Below are 13,527 nucleotides of genomic sequence, written 5' to 3'. Positions count from 1 at the left end.
TGAATATTCATTTGCCATAGAATGTCTATACGTTTTAGGCTTCCAGAGGGCAAGAAACTACTGTTCTTCGTTGGTGCATGTGCATGGAGGAGGCGCCATCTTTAAAATGACAAAAAATGTGTTGTCAAGCTCACTTGATAAGTGTTGCAGCCTTGAGATCGTTTTGTAAATAAGTCGATACCTCATATAAATTTGTGCTGTTCCGGATCCAACTTTAATCTGTAAACCCATACCCGATTAGCCTATCAGAGCGTATGTTTGATTTAAAAGAACTTTACTTCCTAGGCATATTGCATCGTCGCACCAATGCCAAACTCACGAATGTGCTAAATCTTAGTTTTGAGATAAAAGAATTTTAATATTCAAGATCTCGGATAAAACAGGTTTTACATTTGGAGAAATCTTGTCATCGATAAAATATATATCTACGTATGGCTATTTAAGACTTGGGTAGGCAGACTATGTGGCACGAATGGGAGAGGAAAGAAGAGTTTACAGCGTTCTTGTTGAGAAACCTGATGGTAAGATACCTGTAGGAAGGCTAGGACGAAGATGGAGGATATCGGTAAGGATGGAAAAGATTAGATTGATCTTGCCCAGGAGAGGGACAGATGGAAGGCTTGTGCTGCTGCAGCCATAAACCTTCTGGTTTAAGAAGGCTAGAGAGTTACTAGTTGCCACTAATGGCTATTTATTAGGTCATATAAGTTAGCTAAGGAATCGATCAACAAGAAGTAGCCGGAAACTGCACTGGGTGAAAAAGTGAAACTTTGCACAGTGGTTTTGGTATTGACATTTGCATTAATAATAATAAACAATATGCCGCCAATTCAATACACGGGACGCCGAATTCTTGAGTGGAACTCTCCAGCTAAGATTCTAGATATTCACTCTGAAAGAAGGAAAGGATAGGCCCATCTTCTTTAAGCTAGGCTGAATAGAGATTCAAAGTGCCACACGAGGTTTCGGAATAGAACAGAAAATATGAAGCCTCACAAGGAACAATGAGTATGAAGACCTACGAACATTCTGCATTGACAATTTCAAACAACTCCGTCCAAAGTTAACTCTACCTATAGCGTTCCACGTTACATCTAATTGCTCGTCCCATTCGAATAGCTGACTGAAGCTGTTTACCTTCTCATCTCGCGATTTGCTTAGAAATCTACAATTTCCCATGAGAGTGGTCTGGTGTTTGCCACAGAGAATTGTTTCTGTCATGTCTCAAATTCGAACCTGGGTTAATTTGCACGGCAAAGCTGTTGTGCCTCATAGTCCTTGGTTTTATATATAGATACTTTTAGGGATGAAATTGTTGGTGCTTCTATTATATGCTACAGAAATTGTTCATAGTCAAAAGCAAAGATATTTTGAAACTAATTTTAGCCTATCAGAAAACATTATTTTCTATGAAGAGGTTTTCTCGGGCAATCAGGATGTCCTGAAGATGAGAGTGGCGTTAGCTCTCGATAGCTCGGAAGGCTATCCGGAAATCACCTGGTTGATCCCCTAGAGAACGTCCTCAATATTCGCCGCCAAGAAACCTTCAAGAATTATTATTTTCTTTGTAACGTGTAAAATTTAATATTTGTAAGCACATGATGTAGATGTTTCTCGTGTTTTGTCACAATCCAGACTTCAGATTATCCGTAATGAAAAAATGAAATAAATGAGATCTTTATTTCGACAAAGGCTTAATCAACAAAAATATAATTTAGCCTCCTCTTTCACTCTATTATGAATGATTTTTTTTTTGTCAGTGGCTAAAACTATTAACGAACTTCGTAACTTGAAAACTACCTTAACTTACCTTGCTACCTGACTTTACATCTCTGGATGAGCTTTAGTCTCTTGTACGAAGAGCCTCCAGGCATTTCTGTCTAGCATCATCTTCCTCCATCCATGGATTTTCATTCTATATAGATCTTGTATTACACAGTCTTACCATCATAATTTGAGACAGCCTCCTCTTCTTGTGGAACACATCCTATCGTGCATGATCCTTTGTGGCATTCTGTTTCTGTTCATGCGTTCTATATGGACCACCCAACTAATCTTTCTTGCTTTGATAAATCTTATTACTAGGGACGTTCAATATATGTTTCCCTGTGCTATAAAATATTGTATAAAGCAATGCCATTAAAAAGAAGCACATGGTTGACAAGCGCCATCCTTCGTCTACAAGGAACAACAATCGATTCGTTATCAGGCTTGAAGGCGCATGCGCTCAAGGGCGAAAAGTAAATGCTTGTTCAGAAAACACGGGCTCGCGTCATAAGGAGTTAAGAAGCATGGATGCTAAGGGTGTTCTGCTGATGGACTTTTTGGAGCGAGGAAGAACAATTAATGCTGACCGTTATTGTCAAACATTGGATAAACTGAAAAACGCAATTCGACATAAGCGACTAGGTCTCCTGTCAGCTGGTGTCATTCTTCTTGACGATAACGCTCGACCCCAATCAGCATTGCAAACACAACACAAAATTGAAGAATTGGGGTGGGAACGGCTGTCCCACCCTCGATACAGTTCCGATTTAGCGCCGAGTGATTTCCATCTTTTTCCGGTGTTAAAGTTTGAATTGCAAGGTAACCGTTTCGAAACAGATGAAGAAGTGAAGCGTAATGTGACAATAGTGCTCAATATCTAGAGCCCTGATTTTCTTGCAAAGGGTATGGACAAATTGGTGCAACGGTGGGACAAATGCCTGAATCTCTATGGGGATTATGTGGAGAAGTGAGGAAGGATCCTCCTACACATGTATGCATAGTTTTCTAATGTATCTTAAAAATAAAAATTTTTACAGCATACGGAAACTTATATATTGAACGACCCACGTATATCTTTTTCGTTTAAGATGGCATTTATCTCTTCATTATTACTGGGTCTTCAATTATCACCTTCCTTGATTTGTCCAAATATTTATTTCTTATTCTTCTTTGTTTATCTTAGTTGTTGTTCATCCTCTAGGGTCGTTCATTGTTCATACTTCTGTTCTATATGTTATCACAGGCCTTATTATAGTTTTATAGATCAATAATTTGATGTTTCTGCTTATCAGTTTACTCTTTAATAATTGCACATTGGCATAGTAAGCTTTATTCCCTGCATTTATTATTTCTCTCGTTTTGTCATGCATGTTATTGGTTTCTGAGGTACTGCAAAGTTCTTATGCTTAGAAGTTTTTGTCGCCTACAATGAGGTAATACTATTATCATACTCATACAGAAAACTAATCTATATAATAATAATGCATCATGTCAATATAAATTTACCAGAAAAGCATCGATTGATGGATGCACTGGTGTTTTTTGTCTTTGCCAAGAATAAGGTTTACAGATTGATGCATTTTTTGTATATCGTTTGTTAAGGAAACGCCGAAGTGCATCATAATGATGCAAGTGGGGATGCATTTCTACATCGAGCTGTACTTTAATGCATCAATTGATGCGTTTTGATGCACCTTCCTGCATCTTTCTCGATGATGCACTTAAACTTTTGTTCTGAGCTACAGACTTTATGCATTTATTAATTGATGCATTTTACTTTTCTGTGTACTTGCACAGATAGGTCATTAGAAACCTTAATGCTGAGTTGGACTAACGACAACAGATGGCATAATTGCTCTAAAATTACAAAAGTATAACTCTCAACAAACAGCGACACTAGTAATTTAACAAAAATTTGAACAAAATACTAATTTTGCATGTAACGTTTAATGTTACCCAACACCTCTGCGGCAAGTCTTAAATTTCACTCCAAGTTATTTTGTGGATAAAGTGTATTTGTAATGACTTTGTCAAAATACTATAATTAAGATGTGTTCAAATGACGCCTGATGAATATAAATCTTATAAAATGCATTTTGGGAATTTATGAAGAGCTTAGAATAGTTAATTTTCCTGTTAATTCCAGTTGGAGGAGCAACTCCACAATGTTCTACCGAGGGTGCCAGTTCCGTTGCAAGAGGCTGTGGTGCGGTTGCTAAGCAGGGATACGAGGCAACGTCCCACTGCGCAGCTGCTATCGTTAATCAAGTACTTCAGGTGAGCTGCACCAAACTCAACTGATTTTGTGCATTCTTCTGTTTGTAGGATAATATTTCAAATATATTCACTCTCTATATTTAAGAGTTATTGTCATTTGTTCTATACTTTATTTTCTTGTTATAACTTACGTATCTAAGTTAATCGTCACTAAGAATGGATGAGGCAACAAACACAAAGTGTCCAGACCGTACAATAATAGAACCCTGAACTGGATTTAAAACGTTTAGGCTAAATGGTGGAAGCTGCTAACTTTCAACGACAACTCTATACGTTTCTATAATTGGAGAATTTTGTTGGTTACAGGCGCCACTATTATTCACAGAGGCTCATTGTATCAGTATTTTTCCTGTCATAGTTATAGGCAAAAGTGTTTCTATACAAATGTTAGCTCATCTAAAAATATTATTTTATTTGTCACTCCGTCGTCTTAGAGGCATGATGATAATGAAAAACGTTATGCCATACTGAGTTAATTTCGGTTATCAAGTTAACGTTGATATGTAAATTAAATATTTATATGTTGATGTAGGTACTTTCTTTGTAATTTTTTCGCAAATTCGACTTCAATTTCTTTATAACCAAATGAAATGAATACTATAAGCAGATATGTCCACTGTGTTTATATGTTTGTCGTCATTGTACTGTGACACCTTGTATACATGCATACAGGGTGGTTGTGTGGGTTTGTTGTCGAATCGATTAATCAGCTGTATCTCAGGAATATTGACTTTCCAAATCCAGGCGGTGTGGATTAATAAATAACGATTTCAAAGTTTTATGGTACCATTTACAATCAACAAATGTTAACTACAATAAATATTTTCTTTTTAAGTCGATAGCTATCTCAGACAGCGCGTTGGGCCAATGATTTTAATGTTTGAAAAAAGTTGCAGAATTTCAAAGAAAACCTTCACACTTAGGGGTTTGCAATACATAAAATTGATTTTAACCTCTGTTATTTATTCAATGAAAAGTTTTGCGTACTATCCGATGCATTAATTTTTCAAAGGTCAAAACCCTTTCCCAGATACAGGGCACGTGAATGTGAGGGGATTGTACAGCCAGATGCTGTTTATCCTCGCGTCAGTAATTCCGTGCAGGGACAAGGAAGAAAAGAGAAATGGAGAACGTCAAACGAAAGGGGGGTCACCCTACGTCTCCCTTCGTCACTGTCGGAGTGTAACAGCGCGGCGGTTTCTTGTTCGTTTCGGTGTCTCTGGCGTTTTTTTTGAGAGAGAAGGATTTCCCAGGAGAAAAGCCGGGACTTTGTCAAGGTGACGAGCATCTTAATGGTTCCGAGGAAGTTCCCTCACCCTGGGAGAACGTCTCTTCGGACCCCATTAAAGGGGAAAAGTTGCCTCGTTTGGAGGATATGCCGTCTCCTCTGCGCTAATCTAATACGGCTCCCTGTCGCGTTTCTGGCATGTTGGAGACTTTACGAAACAGTTTTATGATCACAGGAGGCATGCAAATTTAAACGCGAATTTAACTTTGATGGAAAACAGCTATTTTCTATTAATTTATACACAATATACTTTTGCAGAGAAGTTCTGTACGTCCGGAACTAGGCCAGGGGCGGCTTTAGGTCCGGGGGCGTCAAACTGGGACATCCACATCGACTAGCGTCAAAACCTTATTTCTGATTACATAAGCGTGACTATTTGTTTGTCTACTTTATGCACAGAAAGGCTTAATTAGGACTGGACCTACAGTTTAAAGTGGGATCAAAACCATTATGTGTCTCCACAGAATGCGTTGCTATGAATTTTGCACAGAGTTGGATTTATTGTTGGCAAGAATGAATTTAAGTTATTGCTCCATAACATAATATGTATATTGCAAAATCATGTAGCAATTTAAGCGCACTGGTTACTGTTTATTTTGATGTCATTATATAGGTATTAAATAAGCACGTACCTATAATAAACGTGTTCTTTAACAGTAACAGCCGGTCCCGATTAGCCTTTCTGTGCATAAAGTGGACTTAAAACGGCAATTCAATCAATCAATCAATGTAATGCTACTATTTTTAACCGGTTCATGAAAATCGTAAATATAGCTATAACATGGTCGTGTTTTTTTATTGGAGGAAAGTACACCAGGGTAGAAAGTTGGGGTGCACTCAGGCAGGAAAATAGGTGGCCCCAGAAATCGATCTCGGCCAGGTAAATATTTTTCTTGAGTCGCCCGTGATCTCAGGTATTCAATAACAGTAATAATAATAATGAAACACGGGAAATTTTGGTTATAATATACTGATTGTAATATATAGGGAATGATAATTCAATTGCATTAACTTACAATATTTTATAAATAAATACGTCCGCGGGTCGAACTTTATTTTGAGGCACTAACTTTAGTCCAAATATAATGTACTATGACCCACGTCCTATTGCTCAAGTAGTTACTGATCCTGCAAATAAAAAAAACTGACACATACCTCTCAGCAATTCTACCCGAAAAGAAATAAGTTGAAAGTCTCAAAGAAGAGATCGACCACTAACTCTCTAGCCTTTTTAAACCCGAAGGTTCATGGCTGCAGCAACACAGGCCTTCCATCTGTTCCTATCTTGAGCAAGTTCTATATACTCTTTTCCATCCCTACCGATTTCCTTTAGGTCTATCTCAACGTTGTCCCTCCATCTTCGTCTTGGCCTTCCTACAGGTCTCTTACCATCTGGTTTCCCAACAAGAATCCTGTAAACTCCTCTTTCCTCTCCCATTCGTGCCACATGGCCTGCCCACCTAAGTCTTCTTGATTTAATTATTCTAATAATATCTGGACATGAGTACAAATTATGTAGTTCTAAATTATGTAACCTTCTCCACTCACCTTTCTCCTCATCCCTTTTAGGTCCAAATATTTTCCTAAGGATTTTATTTTCAAATACTCTCTATTTATGTTCCTCTTTCAATGTAAGGGACCAAGTTTCACACCCATATAATACTACAGGCAAAATTACTGTTTTGTATATTTTAACCTTTAGTTTCTTAGATATTAAACGAGAAGACAAAAGTTTATGAAGAGAGAAGTAACATGTATTTCCTGAATTAAGCCTACTTTTTATTTCCTCTTTAATATAATTTTCATTTGTTAATATTACTCCTAAGTATTTGAATTTGGAAACTGGTTCAAACGAGTTGTTATCAATAATTAGATTTTGATTATTACCTAACACTTGGTTTCGGCCTGTAAGCATATATTTAGTTTTCTCTTTGTTAACTTCCAAACCTATCTCTTTAGCAGTTTTGAAAAATATTTTAGCATTATTCTTAATTGTATTCACATCATCCCCCAGTAAGTCTACATCATCTGCATATGCTAACAACTGAGTCACACCATTTAATTTTAGTCCTTCTTTAGTTTCTTTTACCTTCCTTACAGCATATTCTAAGGCAAAATTAAAGAGCAATGGAGATAATGCATCTCCTTGTTTTAACCCATCATGAATTGTAAATTTGTCAGACATATTATTACCCACACGAATTTTACTTTCTGTTTCACTGGTGCATATTTTTATCATACTAACAAGCTTCTTAGGTATTCCAAACTCTACTAATATATTATATAATTTATCTCTTTCGACCGAATCAAATGCTTTTTTGAAATCAATGAATAGCTGATGGACATTTTGATTATATTCCCACTTTTTTTCAAGTGTCTGTCTGATGTGAAAAACTTGATCTGTAGTTGATCTGTTACGTTTAAATCCACATTGATAATCACCTATAATTTCATTAGCATATGGGGTTAGTCTTGTTAAAATAATGTTAGACAATATTTTGTATGTTGTTGAGAGTAGAGAAATTCCACGGTAATTATTGCAGTTCATTTTATCACCTTTTTTAAACACAGGAACAATTATGGATTCTTTCCACTGTTGAGGGATTTCTTTTTTATTCCATATTAAACAAATTAATTTATGAATTTGACATATTAATGAATTTCCACCATATTTAATTAACTCAGCTGGTATTAAATCAATTCCAGGTGCTTTGTTATTCTTTAGCCTTTTAATAGCATCTTTAACTTCCGTCAAGTTAGGTTCTGGAACTAAAGGTTCTGCTGTGTGGACTTCATTTACTTCTGATTTATCTCCTACATGGACATTTAAAAGGTCATTAAAGTAGTTCTTCCATCTATTTAGAATATCGCATGGGTCAACTAGAAAATCACCGTCTTTATCTTTTATCAAGTTTACTTTAGGTTGCCACCCCTTTCTAAATTCATTTACACCTTTATATAAATCTCTGATATTTTTATTTTTGCTGTTTGTTTCAATTTCGTCAATTTTGCTTTTCAAGTAATCTCTTTTTTTACTTCTAAACGTGCGGTTAACTTCTCGCTTTATTCTATTATAATTGCTTAGATTTGTATCATCCGAGTTATTTAACCACCTAAGTCTAGCCTGATTTCTTATTTCTATTAGATTATGACATTCATTATCAAACCACGGCTTACTTTTTTTTGGTTTATGGTATCTTATACTTTCTTTAGCTGCTGATTCTATTGCATTACGTATGTGCTCCCAATTCTTATTTACGTCTGTTTCATTTATATTTTCATCATCATTTAAATCCTGCAAAACATCAAATCTATTTGACAGTTTAATTTGGTAATTTTTCTTAATTCTTTCATCAACAAACTTTCCTGTATCAAATTTTATAACTTTTAGATTTTGTTGCTTATGATTTATCACTGAGAGTCTTTCTCTTAATTTAGCAATTACTAAATAATGGTCACTGGCACAGTCAGCACCTCTATGTGTACGAACGTCAATTATACTAGTATGCCTTCTCTTATCAATGAGAATATGATCTATCTGATTATGAGTTTTACCATCTGGAGAAGACCAGGTATATTTATGGATATCTTTATGTTTAAAAGTGGTACTTTTCACAATTAAATTCTTTGAGGTTGCAAAAGTAATCAATCTTATACCATTATCATTACTTAATTCATGAAGACTTTCTTTACCAATCGTGGGTTTAAATGTCTCTTCTTTGCCAATCTGTGCATTACAGTCACCTAACAGAATTTTCATATCATACTGAGAAAATTTATCAAAGACCTGTTCTAACTCTGTATAAAAATCATCTTTATTATTATCATCTTTATCTTCCGTTGGTGCATGTATGTTTATTAAAATAATTTTACACCACCTACCCTGTAAAACTGCATATGATATCCTATCATTAATAAATTCTACTGTTTTAAGAGCCGAGATAATTCTATTATTTATGAAAAAGCCTGTTCCAAAATTATGATTTTCAGTACCACCATAGAAAAAAGTATAATTTTTAGTTTTACAATTCCCTTCTCCTGGCCACCTAACTTCCTGGACAGCTACTACATCTAATTTATACTTCACTATCTCATTAACTGTACACTGAAATGCCCCAGGCCGGTAAAGGTTCAGAACATTCCAGGTGCCTAATTTAATATCCTTATTCCTAATGAAGATCTTATCCTTAGTCCAGGGACCTCCCAAAGTAGTCCCCACCCTGAGATCCGAACGGGGGACTATTTTACCTCCGGAATATTTTACCTTGGGAACATCCATGGCCTTATATTTCTGTTTCTTGACATGTCTTTTTACAGTGCAGAGTTGTCAGCTCTACGCCTAACCCCCAATATGAATGGAGGAACTACTACACAAGACAAACACAAACATATTAGACAGCACAATTACTACACAAGACGAACACAAACACATCAGACAGCATAACTACTACACAAGACACACACAAACACATCACAACTATACTATATCTCAAAGAAGAGATAGGAATGCAAACGTAAAGTGAGTGAGATCCAGAATTAAGTGCCACGAATGGATATTCCAAGCAACGATCATTCCCAAAATTCCCACCACGAAGGGGAAAGCATCCCGTAATTTATGGCGCGAGCAGGGAGAATTGGAGCAGCACAATCTCCTTCGCCAAAGTGTATAGATTCTTGTTAGGAATAATGAAGTAGCCGCCGGGGAAGGTGCTCCAGCAGCCAAGATGAGAGGGAGGGAGTGTCACTGAACCTCTGTTCTCGCACGGTTAGCCACGCGATGCGTGGGCACGTGTTGGCTCAATCAATATTTCAACAGGTTATGAAGCGAACGCCGGGGAGAAAGGATCAGTAGCGAAATCAATGATCAGAAGGTGTTCTTTGTGTGTGCGGTGGAAGCACGGAACATTGGCCAGTCAGCGAAGAGGAATGGGATCTTGAACAGTAACTAACTTCTGTTCACACATTTTCTTAACAACCTACTATATATATATATATATATATATTATTTAATTTCCTGTGATAAAGAGATTTATTCCCGATTCAGGAAGTATGGAAATTGCAATGAAAACAGTGCCATTTCAGATTTCAGGAAGTGCTATATACTAGTTGGACATTTCAGCGAAATGTCTTCCCAACTCAGGACGACCTACTAATTGCCTCGGGGAGAATGACTCGGCGTTTGAAATAGTTGCCATTACACACACCTGTGGAACTGCTAAGCTAACCTAACCTAACCTACAAGCAAAATATCTGCAATATACTAGAATATAAGGAAAGAAGAAACTCCTCGCAAAGGACACTACTTTTTCTGCAAATGGATACAAATGTACGTAGTAACGATAAGAACCTCTCAAAAACTGGTCCTTACCCCTCTCCCTCCCCTCCCGAGGCAGCGGTTCCTTAGTTGGGAACATTCCACTTCACACATTCCGTTGGGAACTCTCGTCATAGCTCCTGAATTTGGACATCCTGAGTTGGAGCATCACCGTTATAGAAATTCGAAATTTAGTTAGTGATCAGTAGACGATGTAACTGCGTATACGCAATGTAAAAATAGTTATGCTGTCATAAGTATCTGAAATAAAGAAGCATGCAAGTAAGAAGAGTAATTCTGGTACGCCCAGAATCCAGCTCTGGAGGCCCTACGTACGAGGGTGGTCTGAAAAGTTCTTGGCCTCAACCATAGATTACAATTGTATCGGTAAGATTTCTTCTAAGTTGGTACATCTGTCACAAGCATACGTGTAAAATTTGTAAGTCATTCTATCAAATTGTTCCTTTATTACAGCTGTCTGAAGGATATGTGTTTTGTGCATATCTTAAAATGGTTTAAATTTAATATCGTGCAGTGATAAAATTCTTTGTAAAGGAAGACTTAACGTCAAAGGAAATTCATTCCAAGTTCACAAAAATTTATGCTGACTCTTCTTCTTCAACAATTGGCTGCTGAATAGATGATTCACTTGAAGGACATCAAGAAAGTGTAACAGCAGCAGAAATCATTGAACAAATACGAGGTGGTATAGATGACCGGCAAGGTAAAGTACTTGAAATTTCTACAGCCATAGGTATTTCGAGAGAACATTTATCTTGCACGAAGAATTTCATATGAAAGCGCTTTGCGTAAGATAGGTGCCACGCTTCCTAACAGCAAATCAAAACCGAATCCGTATGAAAATTTCTGGACAATGTTTGATCGATTTAACAAGGATAAAATTGATTTTGTGCGCCGATTTATAAATATGAATTACACTTGCATTCAACATTACACAGCAGAATCGAAATAGCAGTTAAAGCAGTGAACGGAAGCCGGTTGCTCAGCCCCCCCCCCCACCTCCCAAAAACAAAAAACAAATTCGGTTCCATCAGCAGGAAAGTGTAAGTTATAATAAACCGGAGAATACTATTCCAATCTTTTGAACCGACTAGATGAAAAAATCAAGAGAAAAGACCCCACCTGGTTTGCAGAAGGAAAAATAGTTTTACATGAAGACAATGCACCTACCCGCAAAAGTGTCTTGGCAATAAGAAAATTAAGGGAATTGAACTACAAATTGCAGGAACATCCAACATGTTCACCACATTTTGCTCCTTCCATCTGATAACTCTCCCTCCCTGGCCACGAATCAAGAAGAGATTGCAGCTGTACAGGAGTGTTTTGACGACCGTACGGAAAACCACTATAGGGACGGAATCATGGCGTTAGAGCATCGCTGGAATAAATGTATTGATCTTAAGGTTGATTTTGCAGACCTCCGTGAAAAAGTTGTTAACACAGCGTGCTACGACTCCAGGTGTCCCGGGCTCGAATCCCGACCTAGGCTTGGTTATTCTTTGTGAGTATCCCTTCATCAATTTCGGCATATCATCACTAAATTCATCGTCGTGATTAACCAAAAGTAACAGAAAAGCAATGCTAAATAACAAAAATCACATGAAATTAAGAGATTTTATTGAAAAGTGAAAATAATTTTGAAATTATAAATTCTTTCTTTCTTTGTTAGATGGAGAACTTTTCAGACCAGCTCATCAATATCCGGTTGAGTAACAATGTAACGTTTAAGTTTCCCTTTATGATTTACGTTCTGAGTGCCCTTGTGCATCAAGCTCAACAATACAACTGATAGTACTCTCGCTTTGAATACGTCACTCCATATAACAGCTCAGAAGAAAAAAAATAACTTCTGTTCCAATTGGCCAATATTTCTGTTTTCCACAGAACAAATAGCTGCACTTGTTACATCATGGAATTACACAAATTCCGGGGAACTCTTTCGGCGAGCAAGGATTTCCAGATGCCTGATTATGATCGACCGTTAAACTCGCTGGAGTCCATTACGACTCCCGGCTCGAGCCTCTCCTTGCAAACTTTGTTACGTCCGAGCAAGGAGGGCTGTTGATTGGTGAGACGCCTAAGTTACAATAGGTCGTAATTGGGCCTCGGGGATTGTCTCGTAATACGAGAAAACAGATAAATCCGAGTGAATTGCTTCTGCTGAAGGAAGATGGTGATAAATCACGGTGTACTTTCGTTCTCGTTGCAATTTGGAGAATGCTCGTTCTTCCAGTTGAAGAGGTGTGTGCAATCAGGTGATTACATTGAATTATTGTCTATCCTCGCGTGCCGTTTAATGCAAGCGATTTCGCGTACCTTGTAAATGTTCTTAGAGGTCATAAACGTTCGGTAAGAGAGAGAACTAAAGGTGGTGAAAAGATATCTTGAATAATGCAGGTGTAAGGAGAGGAACGGTTATGTTGGATTAGTCTACTACCAGATACTGAGGAGGAGACTTTTAGCAAACGCAGTGCAAAATCATTGATACTCTATAGATAACAAACAAAGGATTTATTACAGACAGCAGCATAACTTGAATATGTCACATTAACCTTTAGACCGCCGAGCAGGTTCTCGAAATTAGCCTCTTGGCCGTCGCCTTTGCGCGCGATTTTTAAATTTTACACTTATTTCAGAAAACTGTTATACCTCTGAGACTATTTGAGTAATCTACTTCGGGTAACTTTTGTTTTGCAGCTAGAACATCAGGGCATGCAACCGTGCAGAAATCAAAACGCCAAAGCCAATAATAGAGGTTGGGTGGGCCGCGGCCCCCAACTTTCTATGAAAAAATTATAAAAATGGGGAGTTTTTTCACATATTCTATAATGTAATGCACCGAGAAACATGAAATGAATTT

General features: G+C 37.2%; 1 protein-coding gene across 1 annotated transcript in view; it reads left to right on the top strand.

Moving 5' to 3' along the window:
• bma (SCY1-like protein bma) overlaps positions 1-13,527 on the top strand; it is a 554,791-nt gene that overhangs the window by 402,622 nt on the left and 138,642 nt on the right. The window contains exon 6 of the mRNA XM_083123076.1: positions 3,914-4,044. Coding sequence (XP_082979202.1) covers positions 3,914-4,044 — 131 coding nt within the window. The remainder of the gene's footprint in view (positions 1-3,913; positions 4,045-13,527) is intronic.

This window comes from Lepisma saccharinum, chromosome 5 (genome assembly GCF_977018435.1).
Source record: "Lepisma saccharinum chromosome 5, izLepSacc3.1, whole genome shotgun sequence".
Taxonomy (NCBI): domain Eukaryota; kingdom Metazoa; phylum Arthropoda; class Insecta; order Zygentoma; family Lepismatidae; genus Lepisma; species Lepisma saccharinum.
The sequence above is the reverse complement of the archived record's forward strand: the minus strand, read 5'-3'. Positions and strand labels throughout refer to the sequence as shown.